The 27062-nt window shown below is 37.4% G+C and overlaps 1 protein-coding gene across 7 annotated transcripts in view; it reads right to left on the bottom strand.

Moving 5' to 3' along the window:
• The window catches only part of PDE1A (phosphodiesterase 1A), a 400450-nt gene extending 382263 nt beyond the window's left edge, over positions 1 to 18187 (bottom strand). For 2 of the 7 annotated variants that reach the window (XM_005202257.5, XM_010801843.4), the window contains exons 1-2: positions 15562 to 15652; positions 15218 to 15328 (exon numbers count right to left, since the gene is read on the bottom strand). In XM_005202257.5, the coding sequence (XP_005202314.3) occupies positions 15218 to 15328; positions 15562 to 15644 (194 nt within the window). In that variant the 5' untranslated portion in view covers positions 15645 to 15652. Of the gene's footprint in view, positions 1 to 15217; positions 15329 to 15561; positions 15696 to 15737; positions 15756 to 18018 lie in introns of those variants that run through there. The other 5 variants (XM_059891725.1, XM_015474638.3, XM_010801844.4 and 2 more) reach the window with 5 other exon arrangements.
• Between the last annotated feature and the right edge of the window lie 8875 nt (positions 18188 to 27062).

Genomic DNA, 27062 nt, shown 5'->3' with positions numbered 1-27062 from the left:
TTAGGGTCAACTTTTATCTCAATCTATATTTGGCAGAGGAATGGGCAAAAACAAACCCACTGTCTCATACATAGGTGTGCCACAAAGGCGATTTACAACTGCAGATTCTTATTTTGTGCCAGACACAGGTTATGGGCACTTTAACTGCATTATTTTATCCCTCATGACCATCTCACTGGCCCTCAAAGTCAAATTCCTTGGGGGATCTCAGTCCCTTTGCTGGATCCCTGGACTGGAAAATCTATTGTGGGCCCTAGGACTTTCACAACAGTGTGAGAACTTCTTTGGTATTTCTTCAATTTGTGGGTCATCTGCAGTCTGTGGGTCAGCTTTATGGTGGGGCTGATGGCAACCTCCTCCAAAAGGACTATGCCACATGCTGCACCTCCCAGGTCTGCTGCAGCCAGAGCCCCTGTCCCTGGGGCAGGCCACTGCAACCCTGCCTCTGCAGGAGACACCCAAACACTCAAAGGCAGATCTGGCTCAGTCTCTTATGGGGGTCAGTACTCCTTTCCCTGGGTCCCAGGGTGCACAAGCTTTTGTTTATGCCCTCCCAGCATCTCTGGTGAGTATGAAGTTTGAGTCCAAACATAATTTTGCCTTTCCTATCATCTTTAATAACCTGTTGATGGTTGTTCTGCAGCTAGCTGCGATTTTGGTGTCCTTGCAGAAGATGAGCACACATCCTTCTACCCACCATCTTAGCAGAAATTTGATTTTGAAGGCTAGTGGGAATTGACTACAGAACTCCCATAGGACTGGGGAAACAGACTTTTGAAGGGCACAAGAGTCTGTTTCAGAGGTCTGGAGGAAGCGTGGGTCTACAGTGGCCTGCTGCTGCATCAGGAGCATTGACTCTAACAGTCCAGGGAAACAAGACCATAGTGTGGCCTCAGGCCAAATTACAGGGAGTGAACACAGCCCCACCCATCAGCAGAAAATGGATTAAACATTTACTGAGCATCACCCGCCCACCATAGCAAGATGCAGGACCCAGTTTCCCCCACAGGCAGTGCCCCCCATCAGGAAGCTTGCACAAGCATTTTATACTCATCCACCAAAGGGACGACAGTATGAAAACCACAATCATGGAAAACTAACCAAACTGGACGATATGGACTACAGCCTTGCATAACTCAATGAAACTACGAGCCATGCTGTGTAGGGCCACCCAAGATGGATGGGTCATGGTGGAGAGTTCTAACAAAACGTGGTCCACTGGAGAAGGGAATGGCAAACCACTTCAGCATTCTTGCCTTGAGATTCCCACAAACAGTACAAAAAGGCAAAAAGATATGACACTGAAAGATGAATGCCCCAGGTCGGCAGGTGCCCAATATGCTATTGGAGAAGACCAGAGAAATAGCTCAAGAAGGAATGAAGAGCCTGAGCCAAGGTGGAAACAATGCCCAGTTGTGGCTGGGTCAGGTGGTGAAAGTAAAGTCTAAAGTTATAAAGAATGATATTGCATAGGAACCTGGAATGTTAGGTTCATGAATCAAGGTAATTCAGAAGTGGTCTAATTACCATGGCAAGAGTGAACAACGACATTTAGAAATAAGTGAACTAAATGGACTGGAATGGGCGAATTTAATTCAGATGACCATTATATCTAGTACTGTGGGCAAGAATCCCTTAGGAAAAATGGAGTAGCCCTCATAGTCAACAAAAAAGTCTGAAATTCAGTACTTGAGTGCAATCTCAAAAATGACAAAATGATCCCTGATTGTTTCCAAGGCAAATCATTTAATCCAAGTCTATACCCCAACCACTAATGTAGAAGAAGCTGAAGTTGAATGTTCTGTGAAGACCTACAAGATCTTCTAGAACTAATACCAAAAATAGATGTCCTTTTCATCATAGAGGACTGGAATGAAAAAGCAGGAAGTCAAGAGATAACTGGAGTAACAAGCAAATTTGGCCTTGGAGTACAAAATGAAGCAGGGCAGAGGCTAGCAGAGTTTTACCAAGAAAACGTACTAGTCGTGGAAAACACTCTCTTCCAACAACACAAGAGACGATTCTACACATTGACATCACCCAGATGGTCAATATCAAAATCACATTGATTATATTATTTGCAGCGGAAGATGGAGAAGCAGTATACAGTCAGCAAAAACAAGACCAGGAGCTGACTGTGGCTCAGATCATGAACTCCTTATTGCCAAATTCAGATCTAAACTGAAGAAAGTAGGGAAAACCACTAGGCCATTCAGGTGTGACCTAAATCAAACCCCTTATGATTATACAGTGGAAGTGACAATAGATTCAAGTGATTAGATCTGATAGAGTGCCTGAAGAACTATGGATAGAGGATCACAACATTGAACAGTAGGTGCTGATCAAAATCATCCCCAAGAAAAAGAAGAGCAAAGAGGCAAAATAGTTGTTTGAGGAGGCCTTACAAATAGTTGAGAAAAGAAGAGAAATGAAAGGAAAAGGAGAAAAGGAAAGATATATCCATCAGAATGCAGAGTTTCAAAGAATAGCAAGGAGAGATAAGAAAGCCTTCCTAAGTGATCAACACAAAGAAACAGAGGGAAACAATGGAATGGGAAAGACTAGAGACCTCTTCAAGAAAATTAGAGATACCAAGGGAACATTTCATGCAAAGATGGGCACAATAAATGGCAGAAACAGTATGGATCTAACAGAAGCAGAAGATATGAAAAAGAGGTGGCAAGAATACACAGAAGAACTATACAAAAAGGCCCTAAGGATGCAGATATCCATGATGGTATAATCACTCACCTAGAGCCAGACATCCTGGAGTGCAAAGTCAAGTGAGCCTTAGGAAGTATCACTATGAACAAAGCTAGTGGAAGTGATGGAATTCCAGCTGGTTATTTCAAATCCTAAATGATGAAGTGGTTAAAGTGCTGCACTCAATATTCAGCAAATTTGGGAAATTCAACAATGACCACATGACTGGAAAAGGTCAGTTTTCATTCCAATTCCAAAGAAAGGCAATGCCAAAGAATGTTCAAATTACCACACAATGGCACCCATTTCACACGCCAGCGAAGTAATGCTCAAAATTCTTCAACCTAGGCTTCAGGAGTACGTGAACTGAGAATTTCCAGATGTTCAAGCTGGATTTAGAAAAAGCAGAGGAAGCAGAGATCAAATTGCCAACATTTGTTGGGTCATAGAAAAAACAAGGAAATATCAGAAGAAAATCTACTTCTGCTTCATTGACTACATTAAAGCCTTTTTGACTGCATGGATCACTACAAACTGTGGAAAATTCTTAAAGATTTGAGAATACCAGACTACCTTACTTGACTCCTGAGAAACCTGTATGCAGGTCAAGAAGCAATAATTAGAACTGGATATGGAATAATGGACTGGTTCCAAATTGGGAAAGGAGTAGGTCAAGGCTGTATATTGTCACCCTGCTTATTTAACTTATATGCAGAGTACATCATATGAAAAACCAGGCTGGATAAAGCACAAGCTATAATCAAGATTGTAAGGAGAAATACCAATAAACTCAGATATGAAGATGACACCACCCTCATGGCAGAAAGCAAAGATTAACTAAAGAGCCTCTTGATGAAAGTGAAAGAGGAGAGTAAAAAAGCTGGCTTAAAACTCAACATTAAAAAAAAAAAAAAAAAAAGATCATGGCATCTAGTCCCATCACTTCATGGCAAATAGATGGGGAGGTTTGAAATAGTGTCAGACTTTATTTTTGGGGGCTCCAAAATCACTGCAGATGGTGACTGCAGCCATAAAATTAAAAGATGCTTGCTGCTTGGAAGACAAGCTATGATCAACCTAGACAGCATGTTAAAAAGCAAAGACATTACGTTGCCAACAAAGGTCCATATAGTCAAAGCTACGGTTTTTCCAGTAGTCATCTATGGATGTAAGAGGTGGAGCATCAAAGAACTGACGTTTTGAACTGTGGTGTTGGAGAAGACTCTTGAAAGTCCCTTGGACTGCAAGGAGATTAAACCAGTAATCCTATAGGAAATCAATGCTGAATATTTATTGGAAGAATTGAAGCTGAAGTTGAAGCTCCAATACTTTGGTCACCTAATGCAAAGAGACGATTTATTAGAAAAGACCCTGATTCTGGGAAAGATTGAAATCAGGAGGAGAAGGGGACAACAGAGGACAAGATTGTTGGAGGGCTTCATTGACTCAAGGGACTTTAGCTTGAGCAAACTCTGGGAGAGAGTGAAGGACAAGGAAGCCTGGCCTGCTGCAGTCCATGAGGTTGCAAAGAGTCGGATATTACTGAGAGACTGAACAGCCACAATATGACCACCCTCTGAGATTCTAAATACTGTATTATAAGGCTTATCTTTTGGTTTTGGTTTTCATGTAATCTCATCTGCAATAATCTCTACCAATCCATCAAACCTTCTTGACCTTCCAGCCTGAATTAATGTTGCTGCTAAACAATACAGTCCTACCAATGAACACCCAGGACTGCTCTCCTTTAGGAGGGACTGGCTGGATATCCTTGCTGTCCAAGGGACTCTCAAGAGTCTTCTCTAACACCACAGTTCAAAAGCATCAATTCTTTGGCACTCAGCTTTCTTTATAGTCCAACTCTCACATCCATATATGTTCATTGGTAGGACTGATTTTGAAGCTGCAACTCTAATACTTTGGCCACCTGATGCGAAGAGCTGACTCTTCAGAGGGACAAGGGAGGATAAGATGGTTGGATGGCATCACTGACTCAACGGACATAGGTATGGATGGACTCCCGGAGTTGGTGATGGACAGGGAGGCCTGGCGTGCTGCGGTTCATGAGGTCACAAAGAGTCAGACACGACTGAGCGACTGAACTGAACTGAAACAATACAGCTTTACTAGCTGAAGTTGTTATAAATTGCCCAATTATTGGTTTTGTTATTATGAAACAGTTTTTTAAGTTCTTACTTTATGTAATTTTCTATTCTAATGTACTGAGAATACAATACTAAACAGATGCCAAATGGATACTATCTCTCCCCTCTTGTTACCTCTTGGGAAGTTGGAAGGGTTACCAGGAAGGCAGAAAATCCTTCTGAGCCACAAGGGAAGCCCCCAGTAATAATGCATGAAGTACAATTAGAGTACCTAGACGGGTCATCTTATCTAGTCTCACATAGTCTTGAATGTTTTTTCATGGATTTTAGTGATATTCTGATTAGGCTTCAATTTTCTCACCTGGTCTTTCAGAAATCCAGCTTTAACTTAGGTACAGTCTCCCAAAGATACCTCCTCTTTACAGCCTATAGTTCCTTTTCACTCCATTTAAATTTAGTCTTTTCTCCACAAATCCCTTTTCCTATTTTTTGAGTGAAAGATTTAGCTTCTCTTCAACAGTAAGACTCTGGTTTATAGAAGTTAAAGATTTCTGTTTTATAGAAATTTAAGCTTGCTACTCTACCTAGAAATTCTAGGTATTCTGTTTTTCTACTTTTAAAATTAAAGGAATCAACTAAGATTTTAATTCATGGGAAAATTGGTGGAGACTAGTACTCTTGCCGGAGAAGGCAATGGCACCCCACTCCAGTACTCTTACCTGGAAAATCCAATGGATGGAGGAACCTGGTGGGCTGTAGTCCATGGGGTTGCAAAGAGTCAGACACGACTGAGTGACTTCACTCTCACTTTTCACTTTCAGGCATTGGAGAAAGAAATGGCAACCCACTCCAGTGTTCTTGCCTGGAGAATCCCAGGGATAGGGGAGCCTGGTGGGTTGCTGTCTATGGAGTCGCACAGAGTTGGACATGACTGAAGCGACTTAGCAGCAGCAGCAGCAGTAATAGCATAACTGATGTTATTTGTCATGGGCTTGCTTCCCTGGTAGCTCAGTGGTAAAAAATCCACCTGCCTGTACAAGAGACACAGGTTCGACCCCTTGTTGGGAAGATCCCTTAGAGCTGGATATGGCAACTCACTCCAGTATTCTTGTCTGGGAAATCTCATGGACAGAGGAACCTGGAGGGCTATAGTCTATGGAGTCGCAAAAGAGTCAAACACAACTTAGTAACTCAACAACAACAACAAATGTTTTTGTCAGTTTTAAACAGACAACTAGTTTATACAAAACTAAAAATTATAAAGACAAAATAACTTTCAGACCCCAAAATAAAGTGTATTTCTTTTACATAATCAAACCAATTGCTTAAGTAACAAAGAGAGAGGAAAGGAAAATAAGAATTCAATCAGCTTGCTTTCTTATCAACTCTATATCATAAGAAAAGATAAGTGATGAAAGACAATAAAAGTTGAATAAGAATAAAAAAGGGGGGAAAAGTTGTACAGAACTGAAAATTAATTGGGCAAAAAAACTTAGAATGTCATTTTATGGTGTTTGGCTATGCACTGCCTGTTCACAAAATACAGGAACCAAATAAGCAACCATTTCACAGATTTGACTTTCTCAGATGAACTCATTAAAAATTAGCTAAGCCTAACCAATGTAGCTAAGTGACCAGACTCCAAATCAGCTCTTGGCTGCTGTATTATTCGTACACTACTGATCTGGTTTCCACAATTTACTACCTCTACTGCTTTATTTCCTCCTCTCCTTTTTTTCCTATCATTTTTAGCTCAGTCAAAAATTAGCAAATGTTTCAGAGATTATGAATATAAAAATTCAGGTCACTATTTTCTTACCCTCTCCTACATCTGGAAAGATAATCTTATAATGGAATGATTCAGATAATAGAAGAAATATTCTGGTAGGGAAGAACAAAATGCAAAATCACTTTCTCCTTTTTCTTTGTGGTTGCAAGGAAAAGGACTAGAAGAGTGGGAACTGGGCCTTCCCATGCCCTGCCTGACCTGTTGTCAGGGCAACAGGATGTGTGGGGAGCCCTGGCGTTCCCAGTGCCTGTTGCCAGGGTAACAGGATATGAACCATCTTCTCTTATGAAACTATTCAGTTTCTCTGCCATATTCTATGTTTCTCTTTTATTTGGTGGAAAATTATATTTGTTCAAAGAAATCTAAGAGCCATACAACTTGAATGCACAGGCTACTGAGTGATTATGTATTGGAAGAAATACTGTGTGTATGAGTATCATGGATGTTGTTACTGGTGAAAATAGCATGGAAGAGAATTTTATTGGAATGACTTTCTGAAAATAGGGACTTCCATTTTTATTTTTATAATCTCTGAAATATTTCCCAATTTTTGATTGGGTAAAAGAAATGAATGATAGGAGATGATGAAAGAGGAAAAAGTTAGCAGGAAAAAACTAGAAGCCAGAGAAGTATATAAAAAAATTAGAGGCTAAGAGTTTGATTTTAGTTGTATATCAGTTGATGCCTATACACATCAACTGGGGTGGGGCGGTCTATGTATGTGTATGACAAACCATCTTGCAACTTAGTAGCTGAAAACAATAAACATTTACTATTTTGTCATGATTTTGAGGAAGCTGGATAATCTGGGAAGATCTCAGTCACACATCTGATCGCTGATGGTCTGTTGGGTCTAGAGGAGCCTCAGCTGGAAATGGCTCATATCTGTGCCACATGCTTATTCTCCGATAGGCTTAACCAGGCTTCTTCCTAGAGTTCCAAAGAGCAACATGACAGAGTAAACCCCAAAACATAAGCCCTTCCCAAGCCTTTGTTTGTATCTCATTTGCTAACATCCCATTGGCCAAAGCAAGTCAGCCAATACACAAGCTCAGGGTCAGTATGGGAGGGATAATCCTAGAGTGGATGCAGGAAGTAATGAACAAACTAGACCATATTGTAATAGTTAATAACAGCATGAAAGAATTCCTGGAAAATAGAGAGCTCTTTGGAAAACTTGACATGTTAAAGCAGAGATGTGCTGGGGGATGAAATATCAAGAGGGTCACACAAATAAAGATACTTTTGCATATTGGAACCACCAGGAGGTACCAAAGATTTAGAGAATTTTTAGATTTCAAAAGAGCTCCTTAACCCACCTAGTAACCATTTCCAAATATGCTCTAAGAAACAATGAGGGAAATACTTATATGCCTTTATCTATGGGTAATAAAGAAGAATAAACTCCACTTAGGTGATTTTTCTAAAATAAACAAAGGAGAAATGCTCACTTTAAAAAAGAACCGTATCATGTGCTTAAAATCCTTTATAATACGGAAAGAAGAGAAAGCATAGCAAAAATAAAATATTTAGTGTTAATCATTAGAACTCCTGGCTTTATTATCATTGGTAAATAAAAATCTTCTGAGACAGACCTCCTGATGTTTCTACTGTGCACGGTTATCTTTCTCTGTTGTTTGGCTTGCTAAAGGCCAAATAAATTAGAATAATTTTGTAAGAGTCCAAGCTCGAAAAGGGCAATAGAGTTTAGGAAAGGTCAAATTCCTTTTGAAATTCTAGCTAGGATCATTGTTTAAATAATTTAATTAAAGGGATAATGGTGGTACATACCCTAGAAAAGGAGAGAAATAGAACTGGGGAGTTTCCAACATCTAAAGCATATGCCAAGTGATAACTCCCCTTAGTATTCATCTTTGAGTATTCAGAATTAGGCAAACAGATGGCAGGATTGTGGAAAAATCAAAATAAGAGAGCAGTTTTTAACTCCTGAAATGTCAGGTTTTATAGTGAGTCTCAAATGTTAAATGGAATTATCTAAGTCAGTATTAAATGAAACAGGTATGGACCTAGGTAGCTTGTTCACCTCCTACTAATAGAGGAATGTTAGTCAGGTTATTTAATGTCTTTGAGGCTCAGTCTTCTCATCAGAAAAACAGGATAATTTGAACCATGTAAATCTGAACTATATAGATCAAAAGAAAAATATTTTAGAAGGAATAAAGCACAAAAGAATTATAAAGTGTGATTGTTACTATGATTCACTTATAAGGTGATTTTTAAGTAGTTTTTTCTTGGCTTGCTCCAAATGAAGTTTATTTTTAACCAAGTCTTAGAAAGTCCAATTTTAAATGAATTAAAGCCATCATACTGTTGCTTTTCTAATAAGGAGTCTATTGTGATTTTCTCCCAATTTATCAAGGACCTGATTCATATACAAAATTCCAAGAACCTTCTAATGCTCCATGATTATGTAGAGTTTAATTAAGGCGGATTTCTGTTTTGCTGCCCTGTAGACAATGGCACTTAGAGATTTTACTACTTTTTCATGACTCATTATGAACTTTCTTTGAATAGCTATAAATATGAAAATTTTACCCACAAGAAACTATTTGCTTTGAGCATTTTGGGGGTCTGTTTAATAAAATTTTGTTTTTAAATATTTTACAAATTATAAAATAAAATATAATCTCTTTGAACATCTTCAAGAAATTGTAGTTTAAAGGAGAAACCAAGAGTCAAAATGTCTCACAAATATGCCTCTTACAACTTGTTAACATTTTTATGACCTTTCTTAACAATAAATTGTTATTTCTCAGATCAGGTATGAGGAATACCAGGATTCTCATAAGCCTTTAGCACTCTCATCTGTTTAATAATGCTAATGAACAGTTCCTTTCAAATCCAAATGGCTTATAGCACAGTCCTTTCGGATGGGAATCAGACTTGCTCAAATATTTAAATTTGATTAGCTGACTGAAATATGTTAGAATAAAGCATAAAATCTAATAACATAATGGTAGTTTGGTATATTCTAAGATGAATTAACAAAAAGAATGACCATGGGACATGACAATAATTACTTGCAAATAAACTCTCTTAAGAATCAGACCTAGACAGGGATAAGAAAAGACCTAATGAGTGGTTTTCAAGCCGGAGTGACTCAGGAAACCAGATTAGCCCTAGGTCATACCTGATTATGGAGACCTAAAATCTATTCTAAGACCACTACAAAATGTTGAACAAAAGACAGTGAATCCATCAAGGCAATTGTCTATCAGTGAAACTCTCAAGACCAGTTTGCTTCTCTTCCTCAGCATTTTATTCTGCAATAACAGGCTCTTGTCCCAGAGAAATGTAAATCCTTGAGAGCAATTGTTCTGGTAAAGAGAAACCTGGCGTAACCTGGCGTTCTCCGTGAGACCACATCCACTGAGCTAAAAGAAAGCTTTCTTTTCTCATCTTGACAATCCTGCTCTATCTACTGATTCTGATAAGAAAATTACCTTAAAAAATAGTATTCTGCTTCTGCATATATCATTAGTACTAATGTTGATACACTTAAGGTTTCTTGAATTCTAGATACTGTGCTAAGCAGTTTATAAGCATTAATGAGTTTAATCTTCCCAACAACTATAAAAGGGACTTCCCTGGTGGCTCAGATGGTAAAGCGTCTGTCTATAATGCGGGAGACCCGGGTTCAATCCCTGGGTTGGGAAGGTCCCCTGGAGAAGGAAATGGCAATCCACTCCAGTACTATTGCCTGGAAAATCCCATAGACAGAGGAGCCTGGTAGGCTACAGTCCATGGGGTCGCAAAGAGTTGAACATGACTGAGCGACTGAACTGAACTGAACAACTATAAAATTGATAAAGATATTATTCTCATTTTCAGTTATGCATTTTTTATAATTTTCACTATCTTGATTCTGGCAACATCTAGATTCCCAGACACTAAAAGTTCCTTCTAGGTGGAAAGACCTTTTATTGGAAAAGCTTTCCAGACCTCTCTTTGCTGCTTTTCACACTCTTTCACAAAGAAAGAGAAGCAACATTTGGTTGGTGAATTGTGCAGAAGGAATTAGACTTAGGTATATTAAGCTGTCCTTTTCAGGAGGTGTGGAAGGGATATTCTACTTGTAAGAAAGCATATCTCATATGTTAAAGATCATAAGGTAAATTTAGGAGAAGTGATTTTGTTTCCGTTTGGGAAAGTCTACAGTTTGGGGAAGTAAGTTGAATTCAGAAGCATTTTGGCTTCTTTTGCTACAAACCAAAAACCCTACCCTCCATTAAAAGTTTAGTTTTTCAATAAAGCTGTCATTTCTAGGGTTTTCCTGGTAGCTCATACAGTAAATGATCCGCTTACAATGCAAGAAACTTGGGTTCGATTCCTGGGTCAGGAAGATCCCCTGGAGAAGGGAATGGCAACCCACTCCAGTATTCTTGCCTGGAGAATCTCATGGACACAAGAGCCTGGTGGGCTACAGTCCATGGAGTCGCACAGAGTCAGACAAAACTAAGCAGCTAACACTTTCATACTTTCACTTTCACTGTCATTTCTATCTCCATCTATGGACTCCTGTATCTGTCCCTCACTTAATTCTGAACTTGGGCAGAGATTATATGTGTCATTCATTAGCCTCTCTCTTGTCCCAATATCTAATGGGACAGATATCGATTTTTGTCCATCTTACCTGAAGGATCACCTCGTGAGAGAAGTCATCCCTGACTATCCAAAATATCTTCTCCAAGTAACTCTTGATCACATGCCATGGTGCATTTTCTTCAGGTCATTTCTTACTCCATTTTAGCTTACTTTTCTGTAATTTACTTTTTTGTCATTTGTTTCCTCATCAAGAATGTAAGTGCCTGTGCCTGACACAGTACACAATCAGTAGGTATTTATTGAATGACTCAATAAATGAATAAATAAATAATTCAATTTTACAAATAAGTGAAGTTTGAAAAGCTAAGAATCTTTCCATGGTCACTCAGTTAAATGATGGATAGCATTAGAAAATTGACTGTTTCCAGAGTTCAATTTCTTAATCTCTAAGGTATTTCACCTCAACAATGTCCATTAGAAAAACTATAAAATAATGTTATGTACAACATAATGTTATGCAAGGAGATTAATTAAGATTTTATCTACACACCAATATAAGTTTCATGAGATGGTTTTCTTCAAATTAGTTTTATGACTAAAGAACTGATTTTCTTAACTGATTTGCCTGGCTAAGCCATCAAAAGAGTCACATACTCATCCACATGAGAATAGAGACTGGGATTTATCAGCGATTTTATCATGACACACAAAAAGATTATTTTTAAATTGAAAAAACTACTATCTATAAATGAAAAAAATATAAAATCTTCAACTTTATGCATAGAAAATAAGAAACTCAACAACTTTGCAAAGACAACTGTTAGAAACCCGTTCTCAGTGTGTAAGAAGTAATAATATAGGTCCCAGGGTCACAGGAAACTTCTGAACCAGAAATTTCATCAGATGTAAAGGTGGCAAAAGAATTAGGAAGTGTTTTCCAAATCCTAAACAGCTGGTAATTAATGGACAAGTATATGATTGTTTTAAAGGTAGTTTATGAAGAACATGATGCCATAGTCATTTGCTAACATTTCTACCATCAGAGATGGTGAGTCATTGTGTAGAACCTAAATTGTCATACTGAGTGACAAATTCGTAGTACAAGATGGATTGAAGAAAGCTGAAGAAAAGAGCCGCAACTATAAAAAGAAAATGAATAGAACAAAGCATACAAGTCTACATCAGAAACAGGAAAGGAAAACTGTTTCACCTTTGTTCCCACAAAGAACAAGAGATTTCCTAGCACATCACTGAATTTGCTGTTTCAATTCATATTGTATGAGGAGATTTAAAAGTTCAGTGAAAGAAATCAACAAAATGATAGAGAAGAATTGAAATTTTAACTCAGTTTACCAACATTTTCACATGTGCTACAAAACATAAAACTTACTTCTATGGACGGAAAAAAAAAAAGTGTTCTAAAATATAATGTTATATAAAAACACTTATCAAATACTTTCTGTAAATATCTACCTGTAGTGATTCTTGTTTGCCATTTTTAAGGTATACTGGAATTACTTTATTTTACTTTAACCTTTGTCTCTATTTTTGTTTAACCTCAGAAATGTACTTATTGTAAACCCACTTAAGAATAGAGTATACTGTTGAAGAAAATAAACGCATTTGTAAAGTTTGCATTTTGCAGTGGAAATTTTTTTTTAAAAATTACTTTCCAAACAAACATCCAAAGGATTGAGTATTTTTTTGCCAAACTAAGAAAATTATTGTAAAATTATTTGATAGCATTCATAAGTAACATAATTTTAATTGTCAATACTTAAAACTGGAATTCTAATACCAGACATTTCAATAAGCTAAAATTCTGTTCGAGTCAATATAACATTTTAAATAGGCAAGACAATCTCAGCAATGGAATAGGAAGTCCCCCACATCATGCCTTTGAATGCAGACTACACAAAAGACCATAATTAAACAATTTGGTTGTCATTAGTCATGCAGATTTTAGATGTAGAGCTTTTTGTTTTGACAATTCTAAACCTGGAATACTGGAAATGTCTTAAGTCAAACTACAAGTTAAAATAGTAACAAAATGAAATTCTCTCTTGCTTTGGGATGCAAAAGCGTTCAGTTATTTCCACCAGGTTAGCCATAATTAAAAAAAAAAAAACTGGTAAGTAATTTGGTCATTCAGTGTTCTATATGGTCATTCAGTGGTTCCACGTAGACACAATTCAAAATTTATATAGGTACATATATAATACTATCCAACATCCATGTTGAATATCAAGTCATGAAGCTCTACTGCTAAATGATTCTATCACTTTCTTCTGAAAACAAAAAAGAGAAGTTGATCTTTGAGAACAAGTGTTAAAGTGAAAGTTGGATAACTTTGTCCTAAAGTGTTAGGTAGACACACATTCACTTTTTAAAATTTTTAAAGACATATGCATAAACTCACTATCATACATCTTCATGCATTCAAATAACTGCAGAAAAATAGAACAAACTAAAAACCAAAACCATCCTGTCCTGCTAAAGGGAAGAAAATCTAAACTAGGTTGAAATATGAAATATAATTTTTCCAGTACAGATGTTCAACCACTCATTAGGTTAGGATGCAAATCACCTGATGACTGCCAATGCCAATGTCTAATTTTCATCTATGCTGATTAATTTTGTAAGCTGTTGTTTGCTTTTTAGGGTTATTTGTTTCACTAGAGAACCACCGCTACAAAAAAAAAAAAAAAAACTCTGTGATTTCTAAACCTTCAATGAGTCTTGGAAACATATTTCTCTAATTCATTCAAATGATGTAAAGATGGCTTCCTTTTTAAAAGTGATTCTCTGTTAAACGTTGTTTGCATTATTAGTGAGGGTGCTCTTATACCAGTGCACTGTAACACAATGTATTACTTCAAGTGTAAGAAAATATACAGTGAACACTAATATATAAACATCATTAAATACATCCAAATAGAGGAAAGTAGAATTTTTACCTAACATAGTTTGATGTATTTTTTCTTTAAAAAAACCCATATATATCAAGACAGCAACATTAAATTTACTCAAATGTTGCATTTTATACAACAATATGTATATATAACATTAGGAATAAGAATCCTGAAAAACCTCTGTATCTCACAGTATAGGATTCCTTCAGCTATTATTATAGAAAAGCAAATATACTTTCATCTGAAGTTTGCAAATATGCTAAGGAATTGCAATGGCCTGTAAATATTCATATTTCATATTTTTATCCAAATATTAAATATGATTTTACAATTATGACATAATTAAAATAAAGCATATAAACATACTGTACTGGAACACTAAGCAGGAATAATTTACATACATTTGGAAAAAAGCCTAGATGCTGTTTAAATAGCAAGGTAAGTAGCACTGCAATTAAAGTTTGACTCTGGTACTTACATTTCAAGCAGACATAAGCACACTTCTTCACCCATCTTACAAAAGTCTACTTTATACCATGAGCTATTCTGTACTCTCAGAAGTGAGTTGGTTGATTTAAGCCAAAATTCTCAAGCAAGTTTGGTGTGCTGCTAGTAATTTTACAACATAAACTTTTTCTCCTTAAAATGTATTATTAAGTCATAATGAATAAGCACAGTCGAATATAATGATCTATTATCATATTAATCCTGTCCTTTTTCTTCAAAATCTAACCACAAAGAAATAAGTGCTAATAGCAATCTCTCTATTTATCTGAGAGATATTTTATTTCCACAAGTACCCCGGCAAGCAGCTTTTCTAATTACTTTTCTGCATATCTAAGCCATGTATCTAAGTAACACATACAGAATGTATAAAAGAAGCCATGCAGTCTAACAATGAAGTGAATTCTCAGGGAGTTACCTTACTTTACATAAAATATACCTGCACAAAAAACTATTCACCCTTCAAGCAAGTTGTTAGCTGAGACTGACACATCAAAAAAAAAAAAAAAATCTTTCTAAAGGAGCCACTAATCCACAGTCAGAAAGTGCCAATAATTCAACATGTTAATACTCAAAAAAAAATTTTTTTTATCAGAGAGGTGGATAAAAACACAGAACCAAGCAAAGAGCTTACTCACATTCCTTTCAGGCGTTGCCACATTTTTTCAGTCTGTTCTCCAATGAGATACTTAAAAGTAGTGTTTTCCAGTTCTTCAGTTTCTGTAGCAGTAGACCCCATGATGATACTCCTAAGGCAATACATTTACAGTCAGTTTCAGCAGCTAGAACAAGCATTCCTCAGTCCACTACAAATCTTAAACAGTTATACAGTAGCATCTCTTATCTATCAAAACATTGCAGATTTACTGAGCTGATGGCAGCTTCTGCCAGAATTGCTATTGACTTTGACAGGCATATCCACTGTTCACCACATCACCCACCCCCCTTTCAAGCAGACAGCAGTATAAACAGATCCTCTGACCTCACAGAAACAATCGGCACATGTGAGCCTGCTACTGTACTACTGACCGACTGAGCGTTCCAGCTCTCCCCAAAGCAGCTCATCTGTTACTGTTCCATGCACCGAAGCACATCAGAATTCCTACAGTTTCTGAGATCTATTATTCAAAACAGAAACATGAATGACTTTTAGCGCACCAGAAGAAGCTGAATTCCTCTCTACCAACGGAAGGAGGGCTGGATGTAATAAGAAAACAGATGGTAGGAACCAGTATCTGCAGCACCACCCTGAGAAAAAAGTGGCTGGTTTAAATGCCAAGGTTTTTGTCTCTCAGTTGATCTGGAATTTAAAGAGTTAAAAATATACAAGGCTCTAATGATAAATTCAACAAATATTAATGACAACAATGAGAAAAATAACATAAGAGCCATACAGAAGACAGACCACAGAGCTCCACAGGTTGTTACTGAAAAACAGATGTACACCGATGATGCTCCAATCATGCTTATTCACCTTCTCCTAGCAACTCTACACAGTAGGTAACTGCCAATTTAACAAGTGGAAAACACAGCAGCTGCACACAGACTCTTCAGTGAGTCCCTTGGGGATTAAAAACTAAATAAATAAGAGAAAACTAACCTGTATGCTTGTGTGCATGTGTTGAAGGGAAAGAAGGGTAGGGGGAGTAGCGGGGGAAGAGAAGATGGAGAAGAAGAGAGAAAACGATGCTGTGCTGCTTGTGCATTTCAGAAGAAAAACGAGAGAAAGTGTACATAAAATAATCAGAACTGAGTCATCTGCCAAATTCCCAACACATGGTGAGCTTTCTTTGAAACAAGCACAGACCTTGAGTATGGGCTTCAAAACAGCTATTGCTATATGCAAGCTGCTAAGAAAAATATACTTAAAAGCAATACCTCTTTTTGTTTGTTTAGAGACACAAATGTAGTTTTATTCCTCGCTGCAAGAAAGCTTGTCTGTTATCCTAAGGTTTAAGGTAGCGATATTCACAGGCAGTAGATAAGTAACAATATCTAATATTTATTGAGTACTTACTATGTGTCACACACTGTTCCCAGTACCTAAGAGTATTACTTTTTCAAATTCTTATAAAAAGTCTATGAGGTAGGTAATATTTCCACTTAATAGTTGAGAAAACTGAGAAATGAAGACAGTCCTCAGATTTAAACGCCTGAGCGACTTCACTTTCACTTTCAGATTTAAATCCAATCCTTTAAAATAAGCACTATGATTTTACTGTCAAAGAAACCTTCCACTATAAACCTACTATGTCTAAGACACTGACCACAACTAGTAGTTAAAGTTGTAATATGAACAGTAGTATGTGCGTGCTGATCACTTCAGTCGTGTCCGACTCTTTGCAACCCCATGGACTGTAGCCTACCAGGCTTCTCGGTCCATGGGATTCTCCAGACAAGAATACTGGAGTGGGTTGCCATTTCCTTCTCCTATGAACAGTAGACCCTTGAACAACTCAGGGGCTAGGGGCGCCAACCCAGCCCTCAGTGGAAAATCTGCATCTAAATTGCAATCAGCCCGCCATACGCATTGTTCCCCACATCTGTCTTCACTATTCTTCAGTATCCACAGTTCCCCATCAGCAGATTGTATTGAAGGAGGAAACAGAACAGGCTAATCTTGGGCCAGACTGTGGACTTTGAGCTATATGCCCAGTATCTATGGAAACGACACAACCAAATGGAAAACCAGACCCCCAGAAGGAAGAGCCCCAGGGCTCTCCATAGCCTAAAAGAATACCCTGATTATCTGTGTAACCAAATAGAATCATACATTATATTATGCTTATTGGGGTATGACCCCAGGCCTATTGAAAATTGCCCACTGTTAACTATCTAGGCTTAAAGCATATGAATCACGGGTTAACTTTGAATGTCATGGAATTTGGAGAGGTGGGTTTGTGCACATACACTTAGGGTGTATAAGGTTTTCACAAAAACTAGTGCAGGTCCTTGGCTAAGAGGAGCCTCTGCCTTGGGCCCGCCGGTGTAATAAGGTGCACTCCACTATCTGCATTGTCCTTCTGAGTAGTTTGTTTCCCAGAACACATGGCTACAACAGTGTAGTAGTACTGTATTAACTGTTGAAAAACATCCATATATAAGCACACCCACACAGGTTCAAACATGTGTTGTTCAAGGGTCAGCTGTAGAAAAAAAGAAAAAAAAGGATCTTTGAATTTCCCTCTGATTAACAAGTTAGAAGAGATGGTTTTTCAACGCTACTCAGAGAACGGTCCACATATCTTGTCTGAGTTCCTGTGGTAACTCAAAGGGTAATTTTCACCATGTCCTGAGCCCCTGACATACTGCAAATGAAGAAAGAGAATGTCCTCAATTTATCTCACAGAGAATGTCCTCAGGAACCTACTGAGGTGGCAACCAACCTTGATTTCCAAGTGGAACAATCATCTACAAAATAAAAAGTGAGGGCGTCTACCTCAGAAATCTGAGGAGAACAGGAGATGCTTCCTCAAACAGCTCCACTGTTAAAATGGACTGATGCCAGTATCACATCTTCCAGGGATACTGGCCAGCGAGCTGTGCTGAAGTTTGCTGCTGCCACCGAGGCCACTCCTATTACTGGCCGCCTTTCCACAGCCACGGCTTCAGGAGGCTACCAATCCCAGGGCTGACCACCAGCCTCTGAGGTTCTTATGTGAACTCGCCCATGTCGCCCTGGATGACACACTCTCCTCTGCACCATGTGGACATGGCCAGCACCTCCAGAGGGCAATGGGGAGCCCGCTTGGGGGTCTGACGAAACAGACTCTGGCCCGGAAAGTTCTGCGCATGTGCGGAAGGATCATTTGTCAACAATCCTGAGAGGTCAGCCGGGCCTCGACTTCCAGAGAGACCCGGAAGAGACGGTCTGGAAAGGCTGTGACCAATGGGGAGTTGCAGCACCCCGACTCACTGCTACTGCATCCGAGGTCACAGACGCGTCTGAAAGTGTTAGTGTCCTCTGTGCCCACCCAGCAGCTCCCCACTGCAGACGAGCCTCAGTGCCAGCAATGACTGTGTGCGGCCCCGCCATTCTGACTACTGGACGGGTAGGAATAATCACTGAGTGGGCTTACGCTGTTCTCCCCCAGACTCTTAAACACGGGATAGAAATAATGTTGACGGAATAAACGGTTTCTAGGGAAGAAAAAAAAAAGGTTAAATCAAGTGAAACCTCAGTTTTCCTCTCTCTGAAAAGCTATTTCCTGAACTTGACCTGAATTTAATGTCTTTAGCTAGCAGACAGCTTTACACAATCACAGCCTCACTTTTATGAGCAGTTACCAGAGTTGTCAGAAGTAAGTTAGTCTTTTCTCTGAAAGCACTGATTTTACCTTCATTGTGCCTTCATTTATAATTGTAGCTACATTCACGTAATAATCTCTTATCTGATTTTGTTATAATGAGATAGTCAACAAACATCTGAATTCAGCTCTCAAAGATGAATCACAGTGAAAATATCCATAAAAAGCAAGTACTCCACCACTATTATTTTATGAGCCAAGATAAAGTCCTTGAGGCTACAAGTGATTTTTCGAATCATGCCTTGAAATTTCAAGCCTTCACATTGGCCAGCTCACCAATAATATTGCAATGTAAAGAGTGAGGTCTATTCTAGTCAAGTACTTGGTGAATGCTATCTCCTCATTAAAATTAGCAGCAGCAGCCCTTTGCTTTCAATAAGTCACTTCTATCATATATTGAATTGATGTTTAAGAACTCACACTATATTGATTACATACTTAAAACACAATAATGCTTAATATTGCCTTAAATTTTCATAAAATAAAATTTTGAATAAGCTACATAAAATAGCTTATTATTTAAATACTTGGCTAAAATAATCTTCAGCCTTAAACATCATCAAAAGCTATTTCTGTCAATATACAAAATTCAAAACAGTTTTATTTTCTAATTTGTAACTATTGTCTGCAAGTTATACTAATGAAATAAAAAAAAAATCACATTGAAGAGAACAGAGCAGAATATAGGGAATAGTATATAACTTTTTTCTAATTAATATGTTGAGAAAATTTTGAAATATTCCATTTGTAAAATTCAGTTCAGTTCAGTTCAGTCACTCAGTCGTGTCCAACTCTTTGCAACCCCATGAATCGCAGCTCGCCAAGCCTCCCTGTCCATCACCAACTCCCGGAGTTCACTCAGACTCATGTCCATTGAGTCAGTGATGCCATCCAGCCATCTCATCCTCTGTCATCCCCTTCTCCTCCTGCCCCTAATCCCTCCCAGCATCAGTCTTTTCCAATGAGTCAACTCTTCGCATGAGGTAGCCAAAGTACTGGAGTTTCAGCTTTAGCATCATTCCTTCCAAAGAAATCCCAGGGCTGAGCTCCTTCAGAATGGACTGGTTGGAACTCCTTGCAGTCCACTTAAACTAAATCAAAAAATTTGACTTGAGAAAAAGAAATAAGACAACAAGAATGGATTCTAAGAAATTAAAATATGCTTGCCAAAACAAAACATTCAATGTTAGTTCTGAAAGGAATTTAGAAAATAGTCCTGAATATAAGACAAAAATTGATCTAATATGTCTCTTATTTCAGGTGTTTCATCTCTTACTTTAACTCTGTATTCACATAAATTATCTCTATTATAAGAAGAAGTTCCTTTATTCTTATTACCTAATACTTAATACTTTGGCCACCTCATGCAAAGAGTTGACTCATTGGAAAAGACCCTGATGCTGGGAGGGATTGGGGGCAGGAGGAGAAGGGGATGACAGAGGATGAGATGGCTGGATGGCATCACCAACTTGATGGACATGAGTTTAGGTAAACTCTGGGAGTTGGTGATGGACAGGGAGGCCTGGCGTGCTGCGATTCATGGGGTCACAAAGAGTCGGACATGACTGAGCGACTGAACTGAACTGAATACTTAATTGGAATGCTGACAGAATTTATAGAATGATTTTTTCAGTATCTTTTGATGTCAAAATATAATACAGCATAAACTGTGGATCCAATTTTAAACTTACAATTCAACATCCAGCAAACTATAATGACAAAGATAAATGATGACATTCAGAAGCACCAAATTCAAAAACCATATCACTCAAATACTTTTCTAAAATATTGCATGAGTCAGTATACTTGAAAATCAAAAAAGTGATTAGTGACAAAAATCAGAGGCATGTACCTAACCTAGCCATGGAGATTAAAAACAAAATCCCAGGTTTACATCTGTGAAAAATGGTTAAGAAGAAATTCATTCAAATTAAAACAAGAAACCAAAGGGATAGCTTCAAGAAAAAAAAAAAAAGAATTAAATTTATCAAGAATTGCAATAAACTAAAAACATTAATTATTTTACTGATTAAATGAAAACATATTATTTTTAATTGACAAGAGAAAATCCAGAAAAAATATAAATTTTAATAATATGGCAGAAAATTTCCAGGCTAAAAAGTATTTTCAAATCTTGGAAAATAATAATAAATATAATTTTGAATGCAGAGGTAGGCCTATATAAAATGAAGGTGTCAAAATGAAGATGCACATATTAATAATAACAGAGTTTCAAATGCATAAAGCGAAAATAATGCTATTTTAATGAGAGGTAGACAAATTTACAATTACACTCAAATAGTCAGATATTTGACATTGCTCACTTAGAAACCAATAGAGAGAAACCCATTAAGGATATAAAATATCTGAACAACACTATCAATAGTCTTGCATAATTGACATTTATAGTATACTCCACTCAACACAGCAAAATACACATTATTTTAAAGTGCACACATTGAATATTTACCAAAAGAATCTCCATTCTGGGCCATAAAACAAGTCTCAAGAATATTAAAAAGACTCAAATCATACCAAGTAGGTTCTCTCACCCCAGTGGTACTAAATTAGATGTCACTAACAGAAAGTTCTCTGGAAAAATCCCCAAATACTTGGAAATTAAATAATATACTTTTAAATAATCCACAAGTCAAAGAAGAAAATGACAGGGACAGAAAAAAGTATTTTGAACTGAATGAAGGTGAAAACACAACATGTTAAAATCTATGAGATGATGTAGCTCAAGCAGTACTTATAGGAAACTTTACAGCATTATGTCAGTATATTAGAAATAAACAAAGCTCCTCTATTAGTGACTTCTGGATCCACATTAAAAAACTTGAAGAGAAAGAGAAACTTAAACACAAAATAAGTTTAAAAAAATAAAATGAATATCAGAGCAGACATCAATAAAATAGACAAAAAACAATAGAGACAACAATGAAATAAAAAGTTGGCTTTTTGAGAAGATCAATAAAATTGCTATATCTTATTAATAAATAAAATGGTAAGAGCTGTTATGGTTCTGAGATGTCACCATTTATACAAGCTGTCATGTAAGCCTACAACAGCTTGCTGGATGCTGATAGAAGATGTTCTTGGGTCAGGGACAAAGAGTGTTTATAGTGGCAAAAAAAAACACGTTAACTTCCAATTAACTGAAAAATGGGTAGATGTTGGCATAGTCACAAAATGGGATACAATATGGCAATGAAAATGTATGATTTTCAGCTAAAAAAAACTATCCACATGGATACATCTCAAATAAATGTTGAGAAAAAAATCAAGTCCAGTTAGAATTTGCTGCTGCTGTTGCTGCTGCTGCTAAGTCGCTTCAGTCGTGTCCGACTCTGTGCAACCCCATAGAGGGCAGCCCACCAGGCTCCCCCGTCCCTGGGATTCTCCAGGCAAGAATACTGGAGTGGGTTGCCATTTCCTGCTCCAATGCATGAAAGTGAAAAGTGAAAGAAGTCGCTTAGTTGTGTCCTACTCTTAATGACCCCATGGACTGCAGCCTACCAGGCTCCTCCATCCATGGGATTTTCCAGGCAAGAGTACTGGAGTGGGGTGCCATTGCCTTCTCCGAGTTAGAATTTAAACTGCATAAATATTTGTTTTTAACTAATTGAGAAATACTTATGTACTTAGTAAAAGTTTTTAAAACTGCATAAAGATGATAAACTTAGATAATGGTAATCTCTAAGAAGAAGATAGGGGATGCTGTTGAGGTAAAAACTATAAGGTCAACTGTTCTGGAAGTATTTTATTCCTTAAGCAGGTGTAAATATGAAGGTTTATGGGTAATATCTTTATACTTTTAGCATTTATGCAATATTAATTTTAAAATTGTTTTAAATCTCTAAGGGAAAATATCTGAATGAAAAACCATGATTAGATAATAAAATATGAAATTATTCAAAGTTAATTAATGACATATAAGAAAAAAAACCTCCAGAAGCTCTTAATAATTGGGATATTTTCTTTTGGATAGTCATCAGTCATTCAGTCGCTAAATTCTATCTGACTCTTTTTACCTCATGGACTAAGCATACCAGGCTTCCCTGTCCACCATCTCCTGGAGTTTGCTTAAATCACGCATACTGGGTGAGTGATGCCATCCAGCCATCTTATCCTCTATCATCTCCTTCTCCTCCTCTGCTCAATTTTTACCAGCATCAGGGTCTTTTCCAGTGAGTCAGCTCTTTGCAGAGAAGGCAATGGCACCCCACTCCAGTACTCTTGCCTGGAAAATCCCATGGATGGAGGAGCCTGGTAGACTGCAGTCCATGGGGTCGCTGAGAGTCGGACACGACTGAGCGACTTCACTTTCACTTTTCACTTTTCACTTTCATGCACTGGAGAAGGAAATGGCAACCTGCTCCAGTGTTCTTGCCTGGAGAATCCCAGGGACGGGGGAGCCTGGTGGGCTGCCAGACGTCTATGGGGTCGCACAGAGTCGGGCACGACTAAAGCGACTTAGCAGCAGTAGCAGCAGCAGCAGCTCTTTGTATCAAGTGGCCAAAGTATTGGAGCTTCAGCTTCAGCATCAGTCCTTCCAATGAATATTCAGGATTTCCTTTAGGATTGACTAGTTTGATCTCCTTGCTGTTCAAGGAACTCTCAAAAGTCTTCTCCAGCACAGTTTGAAAGCATCAGTTCTTTGGTGCTCAACCTTCTTTAAGGTCCAGCTCTCAAAGCTGCACATGACTACTGGAAAAACCATAAATCTGACTGTACAGACCTTTGTCAGCAAAGTGATGTCTCTGCTTTTTAATATGCTGTCTAGGTTGGTAATAGCTTTTCTTCCAAGGAGCAAGTGTTTTAATTTGATGGCTGCAGTCATTGCTACAGTGATACTGAAACCTAAGAAAATAAAACCTGTCACTGTTTCTACTTTTTCCCCAGCTATTTGCCATGAAGTGATGGGACCAGATGCCATGATCTTAGTCTTTTGAATGTTGAATTTTAAGCCAGCTTTTTCACTCTCCTCTTTAATCCTCATCAAGGAGCTCTTTAGTTCCTCTTCACTTTCTGCAATTAGACTGGTATTATCTGCATATATGAGGATGTTAATATTTCTTCTGGCAATCTTGATTCCAGCCTGTGATTCATCCAGCCAGGCATTTGCCATGATGTACTCTACCTCTAAGTTAAATAAGCAAGTTGACAATATATGCCTTGACATATTCCTTTCCCAATTTGGAACCAGTCCATTGTTCCATGTCTGGATCTAACTGTTGTTTCTTTGACCTACATACAGGTTTCTCAGGAGACAGGTAAGATGGCCTGGTATTCTCATATCTTTAAGAATTTTTCACAGCTTGTTATGATCCACAAAGTCAAAGCTTTTAGCATAGTCAATGAAGCAGAAGTAGATATTTTTTGGAATTCCCTTGCTTTCTCCATGATCCAACAGATGCTGGCAATCTGGTTCCTCTGCCTTTTCTAAATCCAGCTTGTAAATCTGGAAATTCTCAGTTCACATACTTCTGAAGCCTAGCTTGAAAGATTTTGAGCATTAGCTTGGTGGCTTGTGAAATGAGTGCAACTGTATGGTAATTTGAATATTCTTTGGCATTCCTTTCTTTGGGATTGGAATGAAAACTGGCCTTTTCCAGTCCTGTGAACACTGCTGAATTTTCCAAATTTGCTGGCATATTGAGTGCAGCACTTTAAGAGCAATATCTTTTAGGATTTTAACTAGCTCAGCTGAAATTCCATCACCTACACTATCTGTGTTCATAGTAATGCTTCCGAAGGTCCACTTGACTTCACACTCCAGTGTCTGGCTCTACATGAGAGACCATCTCATGGAAGTTACAAACCATCATGGTTATCTAGGTCATTAAGACCTTTTTTGTACAGTTCTATGTATTCCTATGGCCTCTTCTTAATCTCTTCTGCTTCTGCTAGGTCCATACCATTTCTGTCCTTTATTGTGCCCGTCCTTGCATGAAATGTTCATTTAGTATCTCCAATTTAGTATCTCCAACTAGAGATCTCTAGTCTTTCACATTCTATTGTTTTTTCTATTTCTTTGCATTATTCATGTAGTAAGGCTTTCTTATTTCTCCTTGCTCTTCTCTGGAACTCTGCATTCAGTATCTTTCCCTTTCTCCTTTGCCTTTTACTTATTTTCTCAGCTTTTTGTAAGTCCTCCTCAGACAACCATTTTGCCTTCTTGCATTGCATTTTCTTTGGGATGGTTTTGGTCACCCACCGCATGTTCAAAATTACAGGAGTAGACTGGTATAGAAAAATACAAAGTTAGATTTCCTAGGTATCAACCAAAGAGAAATAAAAAACATAAGTTCACACAAATACCTGCACACAAATGTTCATAGTAGAGTTCTTCATAATATTCAAAAAGTGGAAAAACCTCATATGTCCATCAACTGGTGTTATGATAAACCAAAATAAAGTAATACTATTTAACAATAAAGGGAACAAAATACTGGTACATGCTGCAAATCTATAAATCTTAAAACCATTTTTCTTAGAGAAAAAAAAAATCTGACAAGGCAAATCTGTAAAGTCAGAAAGTAGATTAATGTTTACCTAAGGCTGGGGGTAGGAAAGGGGATTATTTGTAAATGGACATGAGGGACATTATTGGAGTGATGAAAATGTTCCAAAGCTGGGTTACACTGAAGATTGCACTACTTGGTAAGTTCACTAAATATCTTGAAATGTATACTTAAAAGGGGTGAATTTTATAGTGTGCAAGTTGTTTAAAAAGAAAAAAAAATTCTATTTCTTTCTCAATGGGTCGTGAATATTTTCTACATCAATAATGTTTATATAATTATACAATTATTAGAATTCAACCTCTGGGCAAAATATAAATTATTTTATTATAGTTACAGAATAAAATATAAATGTTTTAAACCTTACTAAAATTGATAGTTTAGCTGGAAGATACAGGGGAAAAACCAGAGGGATGAGAGGTGGAAGAAAGTTTATAATCACAGATACACTCAGTTTATATTGAGGGATTTCAACAGTATTGTCTGAAGCTGATCAACTGAGACATAAAAGTTTAAGTGTAAACTTTTTACAGAAGTGTACATATAATACCCTACAATTATTACCAATAATATCTGAAAGTAATTATTAACATAAGATTAAGAAGAGAGGACAGTTTCCAGGTCTCTCAGAGTATGAAGAAAATAAGTAACATTTGATATTGAGATATCAAAATATCTAGATTTGAGTTCCATAAATATGGAATTGATCACCAGAGGGAAGTAAATGAAAATTGAAGGTGGTTACTAATGAAGAGTAGAACTTGTAGTATAGGAAAGTCAGTGGAAATTTTGATATTAATGTGTAATTTTCTGTATTTGATTTTTGTTACTATGCTCAGATACTACATAATAAAAACTAAAGGAGATATTTGAATATATCTTTAGTACCCTATTGACACACTCCACTCAAGTTTAAAAATTAACCTATCATCTATTGCAAACCAGCTTTTCCTCCAAATTTCCATGTAAACTGGCACTTTATTTTTAAATATTTACTGCTATTTTTATTTTGCTCTTTTGTATTTTTTTGTATAACTTCAATTTTATACAATAGTTATATATATATTTTTAATATTCAGGAAAATTTGTTCTTGGTTCCTACGTATCCTTCATGTCCCACTCCCACTCTCCAAGTACTTTCAGTTCTGTGCCTGACTTTGAGTAACAACTCAATATTAACCCCTTCTTGCCATTCTCTCTACCACAACCTGATCGGAGTCATCTTTACCCAACAGCCATTCAGTTCAGTTCAATTCAGTTCAGTCACTCAGTCGTGTCCAACTCTTTGCGACCCCATGAATCACAGCACTCCAGGCCTTCCTGTCCATCACCAACTCCCAGAGTTTACCCAAACTCATGTGCATCGAGTCAGTGATGCCATCCAGCCATCTCATCCTCTGCCATCCCCTTCTAGATCCCTCCTAAGTGATTCATCTTAACTGCTGCTTTGATCGCATGATGCCCTGCCCACAAACTTTCTCAGGTTGTCCATTGGTTGGCAATAGACTTAAAATTCTTTCTTCTCAGGCCCTTTCCTTTTTATATTTTCTTTAAAATGATTTTAAAATGGATAGTTTCATTTATATAGTTAAGACCATCTGCACATACATTTCATAGTTTCACTTACTTACTATGAAGAGCAGCATTTT

This window comes from Bos taurus, chromosome 2 (genome assembly GCF_002263795.3).
Source record: "Bos taurus isolate L1 Dominette 01449 registration number 42190680 breed Hereford chromosome 2, ARS-UCD2.0, whole genome shotgun sequence".
Taxonomy (NCBI): Eukaryota; Metazoa; Chordata; class Mammalia; order Artiodactyla; family Bovidae; genus Bos; species Bos taurus.
Note: the sequence above shows the minus strand (reverse complement) of the source record. Positions and strands in the feature narration are given on the sequence as shown.